At 45.0% G+C, this 24,041-nt stretch overlaps 2 protein-coding genes across 5 annotated transcripts; both read right to left on the minus strand.

Moving 5' to 3' along the window:
• Window positions 1-4,615: 4,615 nt before the first annotated feature.
• LOC119301347 lies at window positions 4,616-10,230 on the minus strand. Of its 4 annotated transcripts, XM_037578303.1 has the most exons (13): window positions 10,023-10,230; window positions 8,542-8,757; window positions 7,992-8,418; window positions 7,714-7,881; window positions 7,408-7,617; window positions 6,383-7,271; window positions 6,045-6,276; window positions 5,733-5,890; window positions 5,530-5,628; window positions 5,302-5,436; window positions 5,074-5,174; window positions 4,894-4,966; window positions 4,616-4,802 (listed from the first exon to the last, which is right to left on the minus strand). In XM_037578303.1, the coding sequence occupies exons 3-6, from the start codon at window positions 8,160-8,162 to the stop codon at window positions 6,873-6,875; spliced, it is 948 nt and encodes a 315-aa protein (XP_037434200.1). In that variant the 5' UTR covers window positions 8,163-8,418; window positions 8,542-8,757; window positions 10,023-10,230; the 3' UTR covers window positions 4,616-4,802; window positions 4,894-4,966; window positions 5,074-5,174; window positions 5,302-5,436; window positions 5,530-5,628; window positions 5,733-5,890; window positions 6,045-6,276; window positions 6,383-6,872. The 4 variants fall into 4 exon arrangements, 3 of the variants coding, with proteins under 3 accessions (XP_037434200.1, XP_037434201.1, XP_037434199.1); XM_037578304.1 differs by having other exon boundaries at window positions 4,616-4,966; window positions 5,733-5,783; XM_037578302.1 differs by having other exon boundaries at window positions 4,616-4,966.
• An 867-nt stretch (window positions 10,231-11,097) lies between these two features.
• Window positions 11,098-14,990, minus strand: LOC119301348 (protein transport protein Sec61 subunit alpha-like). Its single transcript, XM_037578305.1, has 7 exons — window positions 14,837-14,990; window positions 13,598-13,945; window positions 13,185-13,412; window positions 12,738-13,092; window positions 12,521-12,645; window positions 12,306-12,441; window positions 11,098-11,677 (listed from the first exon to the last, which is right to left on the minus strand). Exons 2-7 carry the CDS (start codon window positions 13,939-13,941, stop codon window positions 11,438-11,440), a joined length of 1,428 nt encoding a protein of 475 aa, XP_037434202.1. The 5' UTR covers window positions 13,942-13,945; window positions 14,837-14,990; the 3' UTR covers window positions 11,098-11,437.
• Between the last annotated feature and the right edge of the window lie 9,051 nt (window positions 14,991-24,041).

Below are 24,041 nucleotides of genomic sequence, written 5' to 3' on the forward strand. Positions count from 1 at the left end.
CGCCGTGCTTCATCGCCGCCGCCCGTGAAGATCGCCGGCCGCCTTCGCCGCGCCCTCCGCCGCCGCCTCCCGCGGAGGAGCCCGCCGCCTCCCGCCGCCCGTCTCGCCTTGCGCCGCCCCGGCCGAGTCGCCTCATCGCCGGCGAGGAGCCCGGCCGCTCCGCCCGCGCCCGCCGGCCGCTGCTTTCTTCTTCCCCGACGGCCAGCTACAGTGCGCGCGCCGCCGTCCTCGGGTTGCGTGCCCGAAACCCTAGATCCAGATCTGAGGTTGTTTTTTTGCTAAGTCCCTAGATTTTTTACTCCATATGCTCCTGTTTGAGGCCCCGTAACTTTGCATCCGTAGCTCCGATTTGGACATATAGCATATCAAAATGTTCACCTCAGAGAGTATATCATTTCATTCCATTGCATCATTTTCATTTGAACTCATCTTGATGCCCGAAATGCTGTTAGAAAGAGGCTTCGTGAGTTATTTGTCAGATCTGCTAGTTCATCTTAGACTTTTGTCATTTTTGCCATGATTATTGTGTGCATGCTATGCCTGTGAGTCCTTCATATGTTTTATTAAGGATTTTGTCTTCTTTCCAGAGGTGTAACCCATGCATTTTTAGGATGTGTGTGGTGACTTGTGCAAGCTTGCAAAGTGAGGCACCCGGTAAATCTGTTTTCAGGGACTTAGTAGTTTTCACTAAGTCTGGGATTATTTAGTTCATGATGCCATATGTTCAGCTTGTTTCCTAGTGATCCGTGCCTCTTTTGAGGATGATCAGTAAGGGAGTTTTGTTAATCATGTTATGCTCTATCCGTCCATGTCTTTTTTCGCAATTATGGAGCACCCTAGCTTGAGTCAATAGAGCTCTACTTTTGCTACGTTGTGAATCTGGGCAGATCGTCAACTTGTTTGCGATTTTGCCGATGTTATTGTAGTTGATCCATGCATGTTATGCCATTGTTCTTGCCATGTCTAGCTAGCATTTTGTGCCTTCTTTATGGATGTATGCTTGTCTTGCCATGACTTGCACCGTAGTGAGTGCATCGAGCTCGTTTACATGCCTTCGTGAGTTATATTTCAGCATGTCTCAGTTTTCACAAAGTCTGAAAACTGATTGTGTTTTAGCTATGTTCGTGTGCCCGTTAGTATATTTTGTGAACCCTTTTGGCCCCAGGTCACTTTGGGACTTTTGTTAAGCTTGTTGAGTAGCTCCATGCCATGTTCTTACTTGTCTTAATCAGGTCATGTATCATGTTGTTTTGCTGCTCCGAAGAGGGCTTCGTGATCTGAAATTTTAGACAGGTGTTAATTTCACTAAGTCTGGAATCTGTTTTGCATTTGCGTTTTTGCCATGCTTGTTTGAACCTCATAATGGATGAATTGGCCAAGGCTCAGTGCTAGTCTTTTGTTAAGCATATTGTGTGCATCCCTGCCATGTATTTTGTTGTCATATTTCGGTGCTGTAGCATGTTCATTTCGTTACATTTAGATGCCTACTTGCTGTAAATCGCAGACCGGTGTCATATCTTAAATCGCTTGCCATTTCCAAACCGTAACTCCGATTCCGACGATCTTTATATCGTTTTCAAGCGATTTCATCTCATCTTTCTAGTGGCATCCTTAGAATTCCAAGTTGAGGTCAGGTTCATGCATTTCCTGTCATATCTTGCATTTTGCATCCCGCATCGCATCCCGCATAGCATATCCTTGTTGCTTGTTTGTATTGTTTGGGTAGAGCCGGGAGACGAGTTCGCTAACGAGGAGCCCGTTGAGTTTGCTTGTGAGGATCCAGTCAACTCTGACAACTGTGCAGGCAAGATGATCATACCCTCGAAATCACTACTATCTTTGCTATGCTAGTTTGCTCGCTCTTTTGCTATGCCATTGCTACGATGCCTACCTTTTGCTTGTCAGCCTCCCAATTGCCATGTCAAACCTCTAACCCACCTTGTCCTAGCAAACCGTTGATTGGCTATGTTACCGCTTTGCTCAGCCCCTCTTATAGCGTTGTTAGTTGCAGGTGAAGTTTGGAGTCGTTCCTTGTTGGAACATTTACTTACTTGTTGGGATATCATTATATTGCTATGTTATCTTAATGCATCTATATACTTGGTAAAGGGTGGAAGGCTCGGCCTCTCGCCTAGTGTTTTGTTCCACTCTTGTCGCCCTAGTTTCCGTCATATCGGTGTTATGTTCCCGGATTTTTGCGTTCCTTACGCGGTTGGATTATAATGGGAACCCCTTGTTATTTCGCCTTGATTAAAGCTTGTCCAGCAATGCCCAACATTGGTCTTATCATTTGCCGCCTAGCCTTTTCTTTCCCTTGGGTTCTGCAGACTCAAGGGTCATCTTATTTTACCCCCGGGCCAGTGCTCCTCTGAGTGTTGGTCCAAACTAGAGCCCCTTGCAGCGCCACCTCGAGGAAACTCGAGGGCTGGTTTTAGTTGTACGGATTGCTTATCTGAGTGTGCCCTGAGAAAGAGATATGTGCAGCTCCTATCGGGATTTGTCGGCACATTCAGGCGGTGTTGCTGGTCTTGTTTTAACCTGTCGAAGTGTCTTGAGTTACCGAGATACCGAGTCTGATCAGAACATCTTGGGAGGAGGTATATTCCTTCGTTGACCGTGAGAGCTTGTCATGGGCTAAGTTGGGACTCCCCTGCAGGGATTGAACTTTCGAAAGCCGTGCCCGCAGTTATGGGCAGATGGGAATTTGTTAATGTCCGGTTGTAGATAACTTGAACCTTAATTAATTAAAATGAATCAACTGAGTGTGTTACCGTGATGGCCTCTTCTCGGCGGAGTCCGGGAAGTGGACACGGTGTTGGAGTAATGTTTGCGCAGGTTGTCCCTCTAGCTTCTCGCTCGTGCTTTGCCTCCTCTTCTCGCTCTCTTTTGCGAATAAGTTAGCCACCATACTTGCTAGTCGCTTGCTGCAGCTCCACTCATATTTTACCTTGCCATTCCTATAAGCTTAAATAGTCTTGATCGCGAGGGTGCGAGATTGCCGAGTCCCTGTGGCTCACAGATATTATAACTCCAGATGCAGGTCCAGGTGATTCCGCTCCAGGTGACGAGTATGAGCTCAAGTGGGAGTTCGACAAAGACTCTCAGCGTTACTACGTGTCTTTTCCTGATGATCAGTAGTGGTGCCCAGTTGGGGGTGATTGGGACCGTGTCGCATGTTGGATTTTCTTCTATTTTGGCGCCGTAGTCGGGCCATGAGTGTTTTGGATGATGTAATGTTATTTATGTTCTTGATTGACATGGCGAGTGTAAGCCAACTATGTTCTTCCCCTTTGTTATTCATATTACATGGGATGTTGTGAAGATTGCCTAACTTGCGACATATACCTTCAATGCGATTATGTCTCTAAGTCGTGCCTCGACACGTGGGAGCTATAGTCGCATCGAGGGTGTTATACTACCAGAGCAGCAGGAAGCGCAACAGCAACAGCCAGATCAACATCAGAGCACAACACAGGGGGGAAGGCAGCAAACAACAATACATCAAAGGGGGCCAACTCATCAGTAAAAACATCCCCAAATGCAGCAACAACAAACACCACTTGAACCAAAGCAACAACAACCAAAACATCCAAGAAAGAAGCAACCAGATTGCCCCACGCAGCAGCAACAAGTGGCTACCACGCATGTAGCATACGATACCGGGGAGGTGCCCATGCTTCGAAACCCAGCACGTGTGCCGAAGAAAGGGCGACCGACGGAGAAGTCTAAGAGAAGAAAGACTTTACTTGAGCAACGAGAAGATGCTCAAAAGAAGAAGGGGAAAACAGATGAGAAGAAGAAAAAAACCAAGCCCAGAAGGAAACCTAGACCAAAGAAGAAAACAGATATTTGCTCGTATTGCAAAGAAGATGATCACAGTGTTGTGACATGTGAGTAGTTGAAGGTTGTGATGGCTATCCAGAAATGCAACTACTGTAACGAGCCTGATCATGCAGTGAATCATTGTCCCTACCTAAGGGATGTGATGTCAATGGAGGCTGGTGTCAACAGAGCAACAGAGCTTAGGCTCTGAAGAACAAATTAAGAGAAGAAAATTGACTAAAAATGTTTTCCTAGAGTGTTTGGTGTCCCTCAAGAATGTATACAATCTCAAATGAACTATTTTTTCATGATAGTTTTTATCCACATGAGAAAAAGTCTGCTTCAAACGTGTAAAAAGAAGTCCCTTATTTGAACAACATTTGTGCTTAAATTGCGTGTTGGGCAACTGAGGATACCTATATTTACAGTGCTTATAATGCGTTTAATTTCACAGAATTTTGTTTTGTTTTTGTCTGCATATCGGTGTTGGACAAAAATAATGAGGTCCTATTAAATTTGTCTATATATTTGTGCTTCCTTATACTGATGGTCCACTGAGACAAACTGAAAATAAGAGCAGAGTTCATGGTTGGAAAGATATCCTGATGCTTCAATGGGAGAAAATAGTTACTGAGTGAACATGTTTATGCAACAAAACTTGCATTTCTTGAGTAGAAAAAAATGGTCCTTGCAAAGAAGAAGCGACGAGTTGGAAACTAAAAATATTCGCTATAGGGGTTCGACTGCATCCTGGAAGCATTTCAAAAAGAAGAAAAAGGATAGAACAACAATATCAAAAAAATATTGATACAGTATGCTCCAATTTGTAGAAAGGGATAAAAATTGGCACCTCATTGAAATGCTTCATGACAACACCATCGAAGTTTTCCAACAGTATCAAGAAGAAAATGGCACCCCGGATCACCCGAAGCAATTAACGCAGTAAGCTTTGTATAGGGGTTCTATACATTGAAGTTGTTCTAAGCCAACGAGTTACAACAGTATCAAGAAGAAAAAAATGGATAGAACAACAGTATGCTCCAATTTGTAGAAAGGGATAAAAATTGGCACCTCATTGAAATGCTTCATGACAACACCATCGAAGTTTTCCAAGAAAAGAATTGCATAGAAGCCACAATTATAACTAAAAAATACATAGAAAGATACAACAAAATCAATAAACACTAACCACCCACAAATTCAAATCTTTGTAATTTGCACAAAAATTACTGGAAAATAAAAAAAGCTTACTGCGTTAATTGCTTCGGGTGATCTGGGGTGACCTTCTCAAAGCAATCAAGATCAAAATGAAATGAAGATTCTTTGCTTGCAACTTCCTTTATGTTGGCAATCTGATTGGATGCAACACAACAAAAACAGATTCAAATACTAGAAAAAGAGGGGTTGTTTTCTTTGAATCATACATGTTTGAAAAAGTATGAAAAGAAACAAAATGATAAAGGAAGCAAAGATCATTACCACATTGTTGGTTGCCTTATGGAGCAAATTAACATCTGTGGCGTTCTTGACCGAGTCAAAAACATTGAATTGCTTATGCAACAAGTTCACAACAACCACTGCCCAATGCTTATTCTGAACGACACTAATGAAGAGCTGGATGCAACATAAAAGAAACTAGATATTACATAACATGCTTTAGAAAAATAAGGTGAAAAAATGTCATAGCAGTCAAGAGAAAAAACTTACTATATCACTTTTTGAAATATGGTTATTTTCATATGCCCTTCTGAACTCTCTTTCACAATTCTTGTGATCAAACAAGTCAGGATCCATAGCCAATTGACTCTGGAAAAAAAGAGTAAAAATGCAACAAGATAGCACAGCCACATGAGTTTATTATGTTGCAAGAAAGTGACAAAAAAGAACCACTAGATGGAGGAAAGACTAACCCCCATAAACACTGAGAATGCAAACTTCTTCGGCTTCTTCTTGTTGTACAACTGCTCCAAGTTGAAAGTTTTCAGATACAATGTCATTACCTCGCTGTCAAGATCAGCTCGTGGCTTTAATGAAGCATGGAAGTTCTGAAGTGATGTGTGGAAACTCTCTATTTCAATGAAATCGGGGTTGTAAAACATTTAAACATGGGACAAAGGGACACATGTTGACAGAAAAGAAAAAGGAACGGGAGATTAGTACTATAAAAAGCCACTGACCCGCCATATATTTGGATAAGGGGAACAAACAGAAAAAGGACTCACATTACTTGATCTTCCTTTGCTCTTGGTATTTTGTACCTACTCATCACATACTGCTGGTACAGAGCATCATCTTTTCGGTCGATCTTGATCCTCTTCATCTTTGGAACATCATCAGGAGGCTGGGCCATTCTTTTCTTAACTGCCTTCTTCACATGAGCACTGCTCCCACTGTTAGCCTCAACAATCTTCTCCCCTGGCTCATGCAACTCAGCTTCCGATCGATCTTGTTGCACTGGCATGAGACAAAAGCAAGAAAAGAGCAAAACACATAAAAAATGATGAGCTAACTACATGGTACATTGTAGTTTTTAAATGACTCAAGGAGAGCAGACAAAAACCTGAAGATACAACTGGAGTTGTGAATGCAATTGGAGATGCATCATATATGGGTGGTCGGGTTTCACCTGACTTTTGAAGCTTCGGATCGGTGTTGAAACATGGAACTGGTGCTTCATATTGCACTGGAAGCTTTGAGTTGTTGCTCTGCCTTGCAAGCACTGGATTCTTATCGAAGGTGGGCCCTGCTGAAAGCGGTTGTTGAACATCAGGAGAGGCGACACCATTAATTTCATTTCCCTTTTTCTTTTCCATAACCTTCCTTGCAGTCTCAGCATCCATGTTGAACCACTCGAAGTCTTTGGTTCCCTCTTTGAACAGACTACATGAAGGACCATCATCAAATTCTAACACAAGTGAATCCAATGCAGCCACCGTACCTTGTGATAAAATCACCCGCTTAGCCTCATCAGTAACACATGGGACTTTTAGATCTCCCACCACATATTCAGGGGCTACCACCTCCTCCCGATCCCCCTTATCCTGTCCAAACTATGCATCTTCCTTCCCAAGTTTATCGCAACTCTGCATTTTATCCAAAACAATGTCCTGATCATGTCCATTCTGATTGGTGTCAGGACAACCTGCAACTTCCATCTCAACCTCGGCTTCTTGTGTTGTGGCACCCATGTGAACTGTAGGGCTAGTTTGGGGTGGAGCCCTGGTCTCACATGCTCCTGCCGCATTGCTTGCTGGAACATCAAAAGTAACACCTTCAAACGTGTGTACCTTGAAAGTTGCAGCAATGGAGTTTGCTTCAACCAAAATACGTGCTACACGCTTGCAAAAAATTGACTGCATTATCTGGCCGAACGATGTCATAACATTCTTCACTTCTGATGCATGCAACTTCTTGTGCTTCTCATATAATGGGAGCATGTGAGGTGGGATCTGCTTCAAAGAGAAAACGACAATGAAACAGAGAAAAAAGTTGAGTTTTACATCATCAATGCATGCACTATTTATTTACTACTTACTTACTGAAAGAAATTGAGAACAAAATAAACAAAGAAAAAAACATGCTTACCTCCAAGTCTTGACTAGAAGGAAGCGGCTGCAGCCACTCATCTAGAGAGCCGCACACATCGCCGCCGGTCTCGCTCCCATCTGTGACTGGATTGGTTGGTATCTCAGGAATTTTTTCACCTCCACTAACTCCATCCACATTGTTGTTCTCACAATCATCTTCGTTGCAAATCTCAATTGATACGTATGGTGTCTCTGGCAAACGACGAAGCTGCAGAATATCAAAAAAAGGTTGGTCATCACATAAAAAAATGGCAGCAAAACATAAAGAGTTATGATATATTGAAAGGAGGAAAAGAGGTATTACATTCCGTTTTCTAAATTCAATTTTATCAAGGTTGAGCTTGTTTTTATCAATTTCTTCTAGCAACTTGAAGTCGTTGTTGCAAATGAAACATGCCCTTGGGAGAGAGTAGTTGAATCTATGCTCAGAGACCAACCAACGAGGCACATCGACAAAATCCATGTAAATTATCTAAAAACAATCAAAATGCCATTGTGAGCAAAGCTTCTGGAAAAAAATGATAGTCGAGTGAATAATAAAAGAAATAAAATAGACAAAAGCAACAGGATCATTTGGCATACCACGAACATGGGCAGACAACCGCCAATCCAGAATCCACTTTTCCCTGCCTCCCTCTTCTTTTGGTACTTCTTCACCTCCTTCAAAGCAGCAGCCAAGAAATGCTCATCCCATGCAAACTCATTGATCTTGTCCATGTCAACCAAGCTCGCAACATACTCTAGGGGGACCATGTTGCCAGTCCCAGGAGATAGCAGGAGAGCAATGCGTAAAAGCACCCCAAGTCCCGTTGATGGAAACTACATCACGATCATCTGTCGCCTTCAGCACTTGAATAGCATGCTGCATTGGAGCCCTTGACCCTACTCGATATGGTTCACGGAGCACATGAGGCTCATTCCTCCTCAACAGCTCCACTAGCCTTGACCCAGAAGGGACATTAAAAAATTTCACACCATGTCTTTCGTGAACAATATAGACTTCTTGTGACTGCGAAAATAGATGCAGCATACTGATGTGAAAAACACAACAAATCAATTGCAAACGAGGAACCAGCGACAAGCAAAATACAAAGGTAAAAAGAAGATGGTGCATTATGCTTGTCGTGCATACCTAAACATTGCATTTTCTGTGTCAATTTTCATCACTATCCAATCAAGCAACTCAGCCGGCACAGAGAAAGAACTGATGTTTAGGAGGGACCCAAAACTGCTTTTGCTAATAACTTGCTTCTTAGTATCGGACTGAATATTCGCAACCTGGCGCAACCGGATGGCTGAGAAACGTGTTGAGAATGACCCATCGGCGGTACATTCGTCATCATCCATTCTGCAAAAAAGAAGAAGAAAATAATAGCACGAGGATGCATCATCTATATGTGACTGTAGTATTGCAGCACAACACTACCACTAAAATAACAGAGCCCTACTTCTAAAAACAAAGCTGAATCTGAACGCATGACTACATTCCTTAAAAAAACAGAGCCCTACTTCTATATGTCACTGGACTACATCTGAAAAATGAAAAAAATGGTGTGCCGCAATACAACTGAAAAATTCAGGTTCAATTACACACTGACTTTAATTTGAACTAGACGAAAATAACATTCAATTTTCAAGTTAAGTTCCAAAGAAACTAAACCTCATGGGTGGTAGCGTTCATCTTTTAGACTAGCATAGTGTTTCCTCACATTTCTTTTGCCATGGAAAAGGAAACCACTTAATTAACAATACTTAGTATGAGTGAAGCAGAGCATTTCGCTGCCTTTAGCAGCAGAGCATCCACATACATGCAACATGTCGTGATGCCTATTTGCTTCAGTTGAGTTCAACAGAAACTAAAGTATAGAGGGCATGCTATGATTGTTATGAAATTAGCTACCAGGGAAGCACAAACTAAATGAAAAAAAAATGTGGCAATGGTTTCAATGTATGAATGGATAGTTAACTAAATGGAATGAATGGATAAGCTAGGCTAGGATTATTATCACTAGCCAGGCAACTGAGAAAGCTAGACTATGAACAAGCAAGCAAGCAAAACAAAACAAAGCAAGCTAGCTAGGCTGAATCCAGCGTACAAATGCAATTAACAAAAATACTCTGCTGCAACTAACATTCAATTTCAGGTTAAAGTTCCCAAAAGAAATGCAACTAACAAAAGACAGAGTAAAAAATGAGGTGTGCTCTAGTGCTAGTTTGAAAAATACTCTGCTGCAACACAACTAAGAAATTTAGATTCAAAATTGAATTTGGTTTAAACTAGCAAAACGAGTCACGCCTACGGACACCACCCCTCAAACACCAAAAGCACACCTCCGACAGGCACTTCCTCCCGTCACATCTCCGACGAGCACAACCCCAACCTCAACACGCTCTCCAACCTCCTGCATAGCAGTTTCGACGAGCACAGCCCCAACCCCGACCTGCTCCCCCTCCTTCTGTCTAGCAGATCTGACGATACAAACCCAACCCCAGCCCGCACTGCCCCCTCCGGGCAAGCAGATACGACCAGCCCCACCGCTACCACGGATCCACTGCTGCATCGCGCGTTTAGGGATGGCGGATGATAGAAATGTTGAGATCTGGAAGACAAACCTGAAATTTGTGTTGTCATCGTCCATGGAGTGCGACGACGATGCGCGTGTCTCCACTCCCACCCCAGCCACCGGCGCCGCCGTTCCTTTCCCTAGCAGCCGCGTCGACCGTCGCATCCCACGATGGCTGGATCTGCGCAAGGGGAAGAAGGTGGGGAAGAGGACGAAATGGAAGGGGGGAGGAAACAGACCGAGATCTCACCTTGGGGCGATGTTGCAATCAATCGACGAGTCAACCAACGCACCTAGTTGGGCTGCGCATGACCCGACCGAGACAGAAACAGCCGCACGATTAGCAGCGATCCGACGGCTCTGGAGGAGGTTTACGCGCACGAGAAAAAAGTCGAATGGAAATAAACGCTTTCCTTACTTATTTTGTCATCAATTTTGCACATGTGTAATAGATATTCATATGTTCATGTAGATTTGTTTCAGAATTTGTTGAAACTCTAAATCTGACTTTAAACTGTTTAAATTAAGGTTCTCCAATGCACCGTGCTCCAAAATTCATGATAAAATTGCCTGCCTATGATGCACAGCTGACTATAGGTGAAAGTTAAGTCAATTCAATCGTACGACGCAAGAAGGCATCAAAGTTGCTTTTAAAACAAATCATCACAACATATACTCCATAGTTGTATTAAGCAACGGCAAATAATATCAAGCAAAGGGACGGTTCAAAAGTTGTAGCTTTTCTATAAGTGAGATGGAATAAAATAGTATGGCACCAAAGCGCGATCGAGCGTCCTTCGCTCGATCGGGTGTGCGCTCGCTTCTTTCATATAGTGCGGCTGCGTTTTAAATGTATTTATGGTCTTTTAAACCTTACAAAAATGTCTCGTATAAATTACACAAGGTTTTGTGCATCCTATTTGAAAACGTGACATTTCATTTCTTCCGTCCACACGTCATCAAACGAACACCTGCCAGAATTCATTCACCTCAATATTAACACGTTATTACTTCTGAGCAAACTCATTCAACATGCACATGCAGTGTACTATTAGACTAGGTCAGGCATTTTTGTTCAACAAAACACAGAAAAACCTACTCGACAGTTGAAAGTATCAGAGAGATTAATAAGGGTGGCAGGCAAGAAAAACATATACCAGCTCAAGATGACTAAATTGGTCCCAAAACATTCAGTTGCTATATAGTCAAAAACATGAGAAGTCTACGGAAGATGACAGGTGACGGCCACGCCCGTGTTTGGACCGGTCCACCACCATAACTGGCCTGAAGAACACACGCAGCATCTACAGATTTCTCAACTGTAAATAAGTCGGGGTAACCTAAACAGAATTTAATCTCCGGTTACAACCACAACAGCCAGCCAGCCAAGCAGTATTGCGACTGTCTAGAAAGACTCAAGCTGTGCTGTAGCCATAACATGCTCCCAATGCTATCATGTATCAATCAAAACCCGAAGAAACCAAGCTCTGTCGCCCTCTCCTTCTCGAAGGTCTCAAAGTACTGGTATATGATGGTGACGGCCAACAGAATACCGGTTCCTGAACCAATTGCGCCCATAAAATCAGCAAGAACAGTCAATGCGCCGATGCACACTCCACCAAATGCTGCGGCAGTAGGGATGTATCTGTTCAGTTCCTTCTGCAGGTTTGACTCACGATGGCCTGGCATCACCATTTGTTGTTCCTGTTGGATTGCCAAGAATTAAATTAAGTTACAGTAGGCTCATGCGCAACAGTCTTTGCAAGTTGAAACTAAGTAACCAAAAACAGCTAATGAATCACCCCAACTTAACACTTCAATATTACAGCTAAACAATTAATGTGTAGCCATTGATGTCCCAACATCAGGCTTTCCAAGAACCCTACAAAGAACAAACTAGTTGTATACAAAGATAATGATGATGTTTTCTGATATGTCATCCTAGTTAAACCCTTCGTCACATTACACATAAGGACTGCTGATGCCCCAACATCAGGCTGGATTTTATAAACATCCTACGAGAGACAAACAAGTTCTAGAAACAGAGAATAATGTTTTATGAATGGATCATATACCAAAACAATTGAGGTTTAAACAGTGGATGGAAGAGATGAAATTGCATGGCCGTTTGTACAAATTTTTGGTTATATGCACCAATTTTAGAATTGGACAGCTTGGTACCGCAGGTGAAAACAGTCACATATGAATCAAATCAATATTCGCAAAAAAAAAGAATCAAATCAATATTTTCCACAAAAGGAGTTGCGAGACATGCTATGTAAGAAGAAAGAGTAACCAGGCACGACAAACACTGCATATGCATCATTTGTACCTTCAGCTGCTTAGCAACATCCTTGGCTGATGAACCAGAGACTTCAATCCATGTTTTTGAGAAGAGAGCACATGCTGACAGCATGAAGACCACATAGAACAATGCATGGAATGGATTCGCCAGAATATCAGCCATACTGCAGTTTCCATCAAAGGGGGTAAGTATACTGAACAGTATTTTCTTGACTAAGCAGTGACAAGAAATCAATTATTCACCTTGATGGTGCAGTTACATAGTAAGCAAGACCACCAACAGGGATAGAATGGCCAGAATATTCAGATTCTTTCCATATACCGAGAAGGTTAACCAGAAAGTTTCCACTGTACTTCCTGTAGAGAAGCTGCACCAACAATGAAAACGATCAGCACCTAAACATGCATGCAAATGCTCACCCTACTATGGTCATTATAGATCTGGAACTGAAGCCCATACCTGGGATATGAAATACAGGTTGGTAATCAGGGCAGAGTGCAGAATGATGGGCATGTTCGAAGTGTAGAACAGCTTAATTGGGTATGAGCCTTGCTGCCCACGAGCATTCTTTGACCTCACTGGAAGCACAACACGGAAGCCTTGGAAATAGATAACTATGAGAAAGACCAGGACAGTAGCAAGCAAATTGGTCACATTTGGCAGATTCTGACGGTAGAAAGCTTCTCGTAGGGCACGGACTTTGTCTGATCGAGTAATCAACAGATGGAACAATGCAATGACAGCCCCTTCAAATTCAGCACCACGTCCACTGTTGATGGTGGTAGGGCTAAATGCCTTCCAAATGATATTCTCACTACATAAGATCAAATCTACCATAAGCCAACTAGCAACAGAGTAGCAGCACATCAATCAACAAGTAACAAAAATAAAGCTCAATATGCTTACCAGATATTGGTAGCAATGAAGAGAGAAATGCCAGAACCCAAACCATAGCCTTTCTGGAGAAGTTCATCTAGACAGATGACAATGATGCCAGCAAAGAAAAGCTGAAGTATGATGAGAATGGCATTTCCAGTTCCAAGTTGGCTCACACTGCCATACATTCCAGACAGAACATATGCCACAGCTTCCCCAATGGCAATCAGGATACCCAGCAACTTCTGTGCACCATTCCTGAGTAAACAAGTACAACATCAACACAATATTGCCGGAGATACAACATATGAATTAGCACGCTTTACAATTTTCATTGGTCATTCACTGTACAACTGATAAACTACATATACATGAGACCATGAACAGAGTAACTTTAGAAAGGAATGTAACAACGAGATTCTGCTATTTTTGCAAATACTTACAGCAGAGCACGATCCTCTCTCACACTGTTGTCAACTTCAATAATCTTGGATCCCACAAGAAGTTGCATAACCATTCCAGATGTCACAATTGGGGTAATACCCAGTTCCATGACAGTACCACGGTTTGATGCAAGAATAACACGCATCCAGTAGAAAGGATCTGCTCCAGTGGTTGAATGGATGCCATAGAGCGGGAGCTGACTGCACACCAGGAAAATGAAGAGAGAAATGACGGTGTAGATCACTTTTTCTCTAAATGGTATTTTCCTGTCAGCACTCTGCACTTCCGGCAAGAAGGCCAAGAAGGGCCTGACCAGATGCAGCACCCGAAAGCCGCCAGCCATCTTCCTGGTCCCACAAAGAAAATAGATCAGCATTATGTACAATGCACATGACAATCTTAAACATTATGAAGAACAAAGCAAACTTCACAGCAATTGCCATTTCGTGCATTATCCCCTAAGTCATGGTTGCGATCAGGTTGATGAACCAATTTGGCTGAAACAGAAATGAACATACCCAGATATTGACAAGCAGACAAAGGAATAAAATGAAAACCACAGATTTCTTGCTCAGTTGCGTCAATTTGCAACCAGACAAGATACTGCACATATGCATCACAATTAAATTAAAAACTTGTACTTTCATTAATGCCTGACGGCTACAATTCTGTTCAAAAATGAAACCAGGCAGACTATCCAGAAAGTAACCGAATTAGACCGCTCAGACAATTTTTTAGTAACATTAATTGGGTCCATCAGCTTGGATCCGGGAGCAATTTAGCTCGCGTCCATTCAAAACTAAGCGACCAGATAGCTGCCCCAACGCTTTGCTTAAACACATATCAAATGCACCAGAACAGGAAACTGTGCAACCCTGGGATCAAGCACAGATCCACCGACGAAACGTCGCCACGACATCATTCCCATCGGCCTACAACCGCCGCCAATTAACGACTCCGGCGAACGTCGCAGCCATGCAACGGTCTCGGAATCCTAGGCTCGCATGGATCTGGACGCCTCACCTACCTACCTAGCACGTAAACCAGCCGCATGATGAACAAGCACGGCTCGACACACACACACACGGCGCATCGCGACGCAGATTTCGACACGGATCAGGCAGGAAACAGCGACATGCGACGCAGATCTGCGGCAGCGGCACGCGAATCGGGGGCAAAGGACAGACCACCGGATCGCCTCGAGATCCGGAGGTGGCGAGGGGAGGCAGCGGGATTACCTGGCCGCGGACGCCGCCGGCGAGGTGGGCGGTGGCTTCGCCGCGTGCTGGCGAGGGCGTCGAACCCTAGGAGGGGTGGACGGAGCGGGGCGAGGAGAGAGAGCTACGGGGAGAGAGGAGGGAAGAGAGAGGTGGGTAATTAATAGCGGGGAACTGAGAGATCTGGAGGGAGAGATGAGGATGGGGACGAAGCGAGCGGTGTCACGGTCCCTGCGCGCTGGGACCGGACGAGGGCGGGAGGGCGCGGAGCCGTCTGATCTGGAACGAGCGGTGGATGATGGGTCTCTGTGACGTGGAACCGAGGACGGAGAAGCCACGTCAACCAGAATGGCTAGCTGAGTCGCAGGCTAGTGATGAGCGAACCGGTCTCCGGGCGGTCGCAACTTGTCCTCCCGTGGGAAAACATGAAATGAAATCCAAGATATGTGAGCTTTGCTGGCCTTCCACGGAAAAATAAAAATAGTTCGGGGTAATTTTTAGATGTCATTTGATGCATGGAATAGGAGTTTTTACATTAAATCTAGGCTAATGTTTTTTTTCTTCAAAATGTAAAGGATTGATTCCTATCCTACATAGAAATAGGAATCCATTCCTATAAATCAAAGAGCTTTAAAGGAATTTTTTTCTTTGCAAATCTCATTCTATAGAATTCCTACAAAAATTCGACAAAACCAAATAAGGCCTTAAACATTTCAAATTTGAATGCAATTCACCACATAAACTGAATCCAGTAAAATAGAAATATCAAATCTTTGCGATGATAGAGAGAAGCCCTCCATGCAGGCACGAAGCTCGGCTTCCATAGCATCTCTACAAGTGTAGAAAGAAGCTCCCTACGAGAAGAGAAGATAATTGGGCTTGTATTGTCTCGGAGTACCATTCCTGCTCCCGCTCACCCATCTAGCGACCGAGATCCGTCAGTGTTTAATTTTACACACCCATTCATACCATTTGGAGAGAGGTCCAACCGACGCAGTAGCATATCTCGGGATTGCACCATCATATAAAATAATCCCATTGCCTTTGACTGGATCACAAATGAAATTTTGGGCAATACCAATAAGAGAATCCAAGTAGCCAAAGAAAAACCTTTTAGACACCTCCAATGGTGGGTGGTGATTGTATATGATGAACAACTTCAAATTTGAAATGCAACTCAACAATCATATACTAGCACTAGATTGTTTGAACATTTGTGATTATGGAATTATTTTATTCGAAAGAAAAATAAATACCAATGTTTACGAATTTACACTCTATTCATTCAATATTTCGCTCTTCAGAAGATCTTTTTGCATTTAGGTTATCTACCACATATATAAATGCCCTATCCTATCCATTTGGAAACTTTGGTTCCGCTGCTTCGATATCGTATCCAAGATGTTCCGTCTTTGTATTTATTGCGATTCTTTCTCAACTACTATTTGAATTGGACTACTTTCATTACTTCAAGAAATCCATTTCATTTTGTAAAAGAAAAAAGACGGTTTCAATTCCAATATAACTCTTGTGTATCAGAATATATTTTTATTGTCGGTTAAAAAACAATGTAATACATCCATTTGAGCAATTAAATGGAAAACGGATGCCCGATTAAACAAAAGATAATTTTGAACATCTCCGTGTATGGCTTTTGCGTTGAGGTCCACCACCGCAAAAATAATGTCGTCTCAAGTATCACCGAGGTTAACACACATGTCAACAAATAAAAGAAAAGACAATTACATGACTCGAACCATCATGTCGTACCATGACTCCCAAGTCAATATAAAATATTGGAACATGCATCTCATACAAACATATTGATTAAACGAAGGCTTATATCACATCACATGCAAACCTATTGCAGAAACAAGCTAGTCGCTTGTAATCGATTTTGTTGATTACCTTGGTTGTTATGGTTGAGTGGGTAAAAATTTACTGTCCTACACAACCATAAACATGACACTTTACGTTGTTGTTTCAACACGCGGGGTGTATGAAGCACGAGACTATTAAAAATTCGAGCTTCATACTAAACTCCGTCATTACTCATGACCTGTGCACATTCAAAATCTATAGGCCTTCCTTCATTCACAAAGCTTTTCTTTCTCAACTATGAATGAACCCAAAGTATTTGAAGCTTAACTATGGATGCTAGACCTTAGCAAATCAGACCTTTGTAAGAAGTTCATCCATGTTGTAAGATCAAAACCTCACAAAATTAGAACGTCTGGTAGTTAGATGATGTAGGATAGATCTTTCCCACTAGGAGGTGGAGAAGGTTTTTTTTTTGCATGATAATGCGTATCTCATTCATACCATAAAGATCAAAGTACAAGTCACATAAGGACCGACATGACAGAACTGAAAAGACAGCAGAACATCTCTAAGCTTGACACCAACACCTGTCACCTGCCTCCGGCACCACGACGGTAGCCACCGAAGAAAAGAATGACAAAACACCTCCTTACCCGAGCTCGATGCGGCTCCATCGCTGATATGCAGCTTTGCGGACCTCCAAGGTGGCTCACCAAAAATGAAGCCATTGTCGTTGAACGAATCAGACCGGAGCAACACCATGGACACGCCATCGAACTCCATATCTAGCATCCCACCACGACTAAGATGCCGAAGAAAGAAACCACACTTGTCATCCATCAACCATGAACCTAGCACATGTTCCGTCTTCCAGATGTCATTGAAGCAGACCACAATCTGCATCCGCTCCTGAACTACCTCCCAAGCTCTGCGCCGACGTTGGCGCAGACGTTGTCACAATGGTTTGAATGAAACTAACCCGGAGTGACACTGTTTTCAGCAGAACTACCATGGTGCTATTTTTGTGACGAAATAAATGTTCTCAGATTTGGAGTAAACTTTTTGGAGAATTATTTCCCAATAAATAAAAAATACTGCAACCAAGACCCACTGGAGGGGGGGCTGGCTGCTCATAAGACACCAGGGCGCGCCACCCCCCTGGCGCGCCCTGGTGGGTGGGGCCCTCGAGGCCCCTCTGCCCCTAACCCCAACTCTATAAATTCATATTTTTAGAGAAAAAAATAAGAGAGGAAGTTTCATTGCGTTTCACGATACAGAGTGTAGGATCGAAAGTAGGTCTGGAGGGGGTGATTAGACTGCTTGACCAAATAAAAATCTAACCTTTCCCAATTTTAAGTGTTGGCGGATTTTGGCAATTATCACAAGTCAAGCAATCAATCTACACATGCAATTCTAAGAGTGTAGCAGTGGAAAGTAAAACATTGCATATGAAGGTAAAGGGAAGGGTTTGGAGAAGGCAAACGCAATGTAGACATGGAGATTTTTGGCGTGGTTCCGATAGGTGGTGCTATCATACGTCCATGCTGATGGATACTTCAACCCACGAAGGGTAACGGTTGCGCGAGTCCACAGAGGACTCCACCCACGAAGGGTCCACGAAGAAGCAACCTTATCTATCCCACTATGGCCATTTCCCATGAAGGACTTGCCTCACTCGGGTAGATCTTCACGAAGTAGGCAATCTCCTTACCCTTACAAACTCCTTGGTTCAACTCCACAATCTTGTCGGAGGCTCCCAAGTGACACCTAACCAATCTAGGAGACACCACTCTCCAAAAAGTAATAGATGGTGTGATGATGATGAACTCCTTGCTCTTGTGCTTCAAATGATAGTCTCCCCAACACTCAACTCTCTCTCATAGATTTGGCTATGGTGGAAAGATGATTTGAGTGGAAAGCAACTTGGGGAAGGCTAGATATCAAGATTCTTGTGGTTGCATTGGAATGTCTTAGTCTCAACACATGAGTAGGTGGTTCTCTCTCAAAAATGAGTAGTGTAAGTGTAGTCATGTTCTGATGGCTCTCTCTCGAATGGAGAAGGGGGTGGAGGGGTATATATAGCCTCCACAAAAAATTCAACCGTTACACACATTTGACCCAACTCGGTTAGACCGAATAGAAGAACTCAGTGAGACCGATTTAGTTCAAAATGTGAACATTAGGAATCTCGGTGGGACTGACATGATCAACTCGGTGGGACCGATGTGTTAGGGTTAGGGCAAAACCTCATCTCGATGAGACCGATTGCATAAACTCGGTGAGACCGATTTCAAAAATGAGCAAACAGAGAGTTGGTCAAACAAACTCGGTGGGACTGATTGCGCATTTCGGTGAGACCGAAATAATTACAACATGCAACAAAGAGTTTGCAAGGCCTTCTCGGTGAGATCGAGATCCCGATCAGTGAGACCGAACTGACTAGGGTTTCTGGCAGTGGCTAGGTCGGTGGTGCCGGATGATGAAACTATGTACCTAGGGTAGGGTCATGGATCTGTCCAACATACCCTCCCTAAGGACATCTCTACAAAGAACCAAAAGCAGTCGAAGAAAAACCATCATCCACTCGACCATGAAGATGTGTTCACTCGACCACCTTGAAGACACTCGACCATGCTAACAACCACTCGACCACCAGAAGATGTGAAGCCCTTCACTCCGCAACGGTCGGGGTTTAAGTCATAGCTTTATGGACATTTATAGCACTTTACTTCGGACGTTACCAGTAACGCTCCTCCTTTATGAACATTGAACCCTGTGTAACGGAGGGGAGCTGGGGTCCTGGCGCAGTCTATATAAGCCACCCCCTCCTCTAGGACAAGGGTTCGCACCTTTTGTAATTCACACGCATATATCCAGTCGACCGCCTCCGAGCTCCGAGACGTAGGGTTGTTACTTCCTCCGAGAAGGGGCTGAACTCGTAAAACTCGCGTGTACAACTCCTCCATAGCTAGGATCTTGCCTCTACATTCCTACCCCCCTATTCTACTGTCAGTCCTAGAACCATGAAAGTTGGCGCCCACCGTGGGGCAGGTGTCTTGGCGACTTGTTGGAGAAGTTGCAATTTTTCTGATCCCCTTCATCATGGTTTCAAGCGGAGGTTTGGCTGAGGGCCGCGAGATCCGTCTCGGCGCGCTCGTGTTTGTCGCCAACGACTCCGCTTGGCTTCTGGAGGCTCCACTCGACGTCGACGCACTCCCCGCCCGCGAGGCGACGCACTTACGCGCGTGCGTCCGCGGCGTCCTCCTGCGGCAGCCGTCGACCCAATATCAGTTGGCTCCAGCAACTTTCACCCTCCCTGTGGCCCGCCGGAGCAAACGTTCCAGGCGGTCGAGGCTTCAGCGGTGGGTGAGGCATGCGGCGGCTCGCCAGTCTGCCACCCCTCAAGTCGCGGTAATCGAGCCCGACGAAACTCTCTACGGCCTGTTTGATTTGTCGACTGGCTCCGTAGAGACTGCATCCGAGTGCGACAGCAGCGACCCAGCGGCAGAAGTTTTGATGGTCAATGGACCACGCAGTCCTCCTGGCTTCACCCATGAAGACGGAGGCGACGGGAACAGCGATCCGTCGCGCGTTCATGAAGAGTACCGCCCCGAACCCCTCTCTTCACAGCAGAGGGAGGAACTTCGTCGCCGGAACATGGATGCACTACATACTCCTATAGTTGGAGAAACCCCTGAGGCCCAGGCCTTGGAGCAGGCGCGCTTGGCCAACTTGGCTGAGCGCACTCGACTGGAGAACCTCCAGCGCGCACTCAAGGATCGCGCTCGGCAGTGTGCTCCCGAATCCAGTCGACGCCAACCTTTTCCACCTCCGACTCGGGTATACCGAACCCCGATCCAGAATCTAGCAGCTGCTGCCTGGATAGCGAAGTCGATCCAACCTTCCCAGTCAGAAGCTGGCCAAGGTCTGGTGCAGATCCGAGCCTTGCTCTGGGTGGCGGGTGAACAGAATACAGTCGTATCTTAGTCGCGGAATAGGATCCATAGCAGATCCATGGTTGCAGACACAGTTCAGTCGGCCCATAGCCCAAGATCGCCCCCGAGGCGTGAGGGACGTGGGGATCGACAAGATCAGTACAGAAACCGTGAGCAGTATGATCACCGAGTTGATCGCGATGATCGTCGTCGAGTGCCCACGCCTTCCCCAAGGAGTGGGTCGTACGTGCCTCGGCAACATGAAGACAGACGCCCTCACAGTGTTGGGCGAGGTATTCCAGTCGACCCCAGGGAGCCAGGCTTTGATGTGAGATCTATTCTCGTTCAGGGCTTGGTCGACAAAAACAGAGCTCACCGAGAGGGCCATGTCAGGGATCTGCAAACCAGCAACAGGGTGCATGTCTCGGGTCCAGAGTGCTTCAGCAGAGCTATCAGAGCTACAGTGACCCCCCCAACTTCAGGTTGGCGACTGGAGTCAGTAAGTTCACTGATGAGTCCAAGCCTGACACTTGGCTTGAAGACTACCGAGTGGCTGTCCAGATTGGTGGCGGCAATGATGAAGTGGCCATGAAACACCTTCCTCTGATGTTGGAGGGCTTGGCTAGAGCATGGCTGAATCAGTTGGCACCTGGCAATATTTATACTTGGGAAGATCTCGCCCGAATGTTTGTCAGAACATTCAAGGGCACTTGCAAACGGTCGGCAGGTTTGACGGAATTACAGTGTTGTGTTCAGAAACCGAATGAAACTTTGAGGGATTATATCCAAAGATGGATCACCCTACACCACACGGTGGAGGATGTGTCTGATCATCAGGCAATTTGTGCCTTTAAGGAAGGTGTCAGGTATCGGGAGTTGAATCTGAAATTCGGACGGACAGAAAATATGACTCTGACTCGGATGATGGAGATTGCCACCAAGTATGCCAATGGTGAAGAAGAAGAATGACTCCGGAGTGGCAAGCACAAAGCAGTCGCCCACGAAGCCGGAGGAGGAAACTCCAGTCGGAAACAGAAGCGCAAGGGCGAGCCAGCTGCTCCTGGTGAAGCCTTGGCTGTGGTTCAAGGAAAGTTCAAGGGGAAGCCCAAAGGGCCGTGGAACCCCAAGAAAGTAAAAGATCAAGATGGAAATGACGTGTTGGATCTGCTGTGCCACATCCACACCAAAAAAGATGAAGAGGGTAATTTCATTTACCCGAAGCACACCACTCGGCAGTGTTGGCTCCTAATCCAGCAATTCCGAGAGAAACAGCCCAAGGAAAAGGAGAAGGAAGCAGACAAGGCTGAGGATGAGGAAGGGGATGATGATGGTTATCTCCACGTGAATTCCACTCTGGTGATTTTTGCTGACGTTGAGAGCAAAAGTCGATTGAAAGTCATCAACAAAGAAGTGAACATGGTCGCTCCGGTGACACCCAGTTATTTGAAGTGGTCACAGACTGCCATTACATTCGACCAGTCTGATCATCCAGCGCACATAGCCACCCCTGGGAGGCAATCACTGGTGGTCGACCCGGTGGTTGAAGGCACTCGACTGACAAAAGTCCTGATGGGCGGTGGCAGTGGCCTGAAGATACTGTATGCAGAGACGTTGAAGGGAATGGGCATTCCGATGTCCAGACTCGGTGAAAGCAATATGAGTTTCCATGGGGTCATTCCAGGCAAGAAGGCTGCATCCCTCGGTCAGATTGCTCTCAACATAGTTTTCGGTGATTCCAAGAATTACCGCAAAGAAAAGTTGACATTTGAAGTTGTGGATTTCCAGAGTGCCTATCATGCCATTATGGGCAGACCAGCTTATGCACGTTTTATGGCACCTCAAATTGAAGATGCCTGGTCCCAAAGGGGTGATCACTATCTCTGGTAATCGGAAGAAGGCAGAAGAGTGCTTCCAGAAGGGTTCAAAGATCGTCGATGCTTAGATGGTCGTGGTAGAATTGCAAGAATACCATAAAAATGCAGATCCGAGTGATTTGTTGCGAGCCAAGAAGCCATCCACAGATTCAGCATTCCAGTCGTCCGGTGAAACAAAGTCGATTCACATTCACCCGACAGACCCCAATGCTGCTCCGACTCACATTTCAACCACACTCAACTCCAAATAGGAAGAAGCGCTCATCCAGTTCCTCCGTGAGAACTGGGACATCTTTGCATGGAAGCCTTCTGACATGCCGGGTGTTCCCAGGGAACTGGCTGAGCATCGTTTGTGAGTCGACCCAAAAGTGAAACCAGTCAAAGAACATCTTCGACGGTCCGCCGTACAGAAGAGAAAGACAATCGGTGAAGAGGTGGCTCGGCTTTTGGCAGCTGAGTTTATCCGAGAGATTTACCACTCCGAGTGGTTAGCCAATGTTGTCATGGTCCCAAAGAAGGATGACTCACTTTGCATGTGCATTGACTTCAAGCATATCAATCGGGCCTACCCGAAAGATCACTTTCCTCTCCCTCGCATCGACCAGATAGTCGACTCGACTGTGGGGTGCGAGCGTTTGTCCTTTTTGGACGCCTACTCCGGGTACCACCAGATCCGTCTGTATGGACCCGACGAGATAAAGACAGCTTTCATCACCCCGTTTGGGTGCTTCTGTTATGTCACAATACCATTCAGTTTGAAGAACGCTGGAGCCACATTCATGCGGATGATTCAGAAGTGCCTGCTCACTCAGATCAGTCGGAATGTGGAAGCATACATGGATGACATTATGGTCAAGTCACGTAAAGGTTCCGACCAACTGCTGACCTTGCTGAAACCTTTGCCAGCCTCAGAAGGTATGATATCAAGCTCAATCCATCAAAGTGCACGTTTGGAGTTCCGAGCAGAAAATTACTCGGTTTCCTAGTTTCCGAACAAGGGATCGATGCTAACCCAGAGAAAGTGGGTGCTATACTCCGAATGAAACGCCCTGTGCGTGTGCATGATGTCCAGAAGCTTACTGGTTGCTTGGCCGCCCTAAGTCGATTCATTTCTCGCCTCGGTGAAAAGGCGCTGCCTCTTTACCGACTGATGAAGAAATCAGATAAGTTCGAGTGGACCCCAGAAGCTGATGCAGCATTTGCAGAGCTAAAAGCCCTGCTTTCCACCCAGCCGGTGCTTGCTGCTCTAATCAGCAAAGAGCCTTTACTGCTTTATATAGCAGCCACTAGACAAGTCGTCATACAGTACTTACGGTCGAGCGGGAAGAAGAAGGAAAAGCTTATAAAGTTCAGCGCCCAGTTTATTATATTTCTGAAGTCCGACTCCGTCAAAGCAGAGATATCTGCACTACCAGAAGCTCGTCTATGGGATTTACATGACCACGAAGAAGGTTGCACACTATTTCTCTGATCACTCTGTTACAGTCGTCAGCGACGCTCCATTGTCAGAGATTCTGCATAACAGAGATGCAACTGGTCGAGTGGCAAAATGGGCGATTGAACTCCTTCCCTTAGATATCAAGTTTGAGGCAAAGA

The sequence above is a fragment of the Triticum dicoccoides genome, chromosome 5A (genome assembly GCF_002162155.2).
Source record: "Triticum dicoccoides isolate Atlit2015 ecotype Zavitan chromosome 5A, WEW_v2.0, whole genome shotgun sequence".
NCBI classification, from domain to species: Eukaryota; Viridiplantae; Streptophyta; class Magnoliopsida; order Poales; family Poaceae; genus Triticum; species Triticum dicoccoides.

Excerpts from the sequence above, each read along its gene's own strand:
- LOC119301348 (XM_037578305.1), bottom strand. The coding sequence starts at position 13,941 with ATGGCTGGCGGCTTTCGGGTGCTGCATCTGGTCAGGCCCTTCTTGGCC. Across the intron at positions 13,093-13,184 it reads TTCATTGCTACCAATATCTG|TGAGAATATCATTTGGAAGG; the intron begins GTAAGCATATTG and ends GATCTTATGTAG. Across the intron at positions 12,442-12,520 it reads TATGTAACTGCACCATCAAG|TATGGCTGATATTCTGGCGA; the intron begins GTGAATAATTGA and ends TGGAAACTGCAG.
- LOC119301347 (XM_037578304.1), bottom strand. The coding sequence starts at position 8,162 with ATGGTCCCCCTAGAGTATGTTGCGAGCTTGGTTGACATGGACAAGATC. Across the intron at positions 7,882-7,991 it reads GTTGTCTGCCCATGTTCGTG|ATAATTTACATGGATTTTGT; the intron begins GTATGCCAAATG and ends GATTGTTTTTAG. Across the intron at positions 7,618-7,713 it reads TTGAATTTAGAAAACGGAAT|CTTCGTCGTTTGCCAGAGAC; the intron begins GTAATACCTCTT and ends GATATTCTGCAG.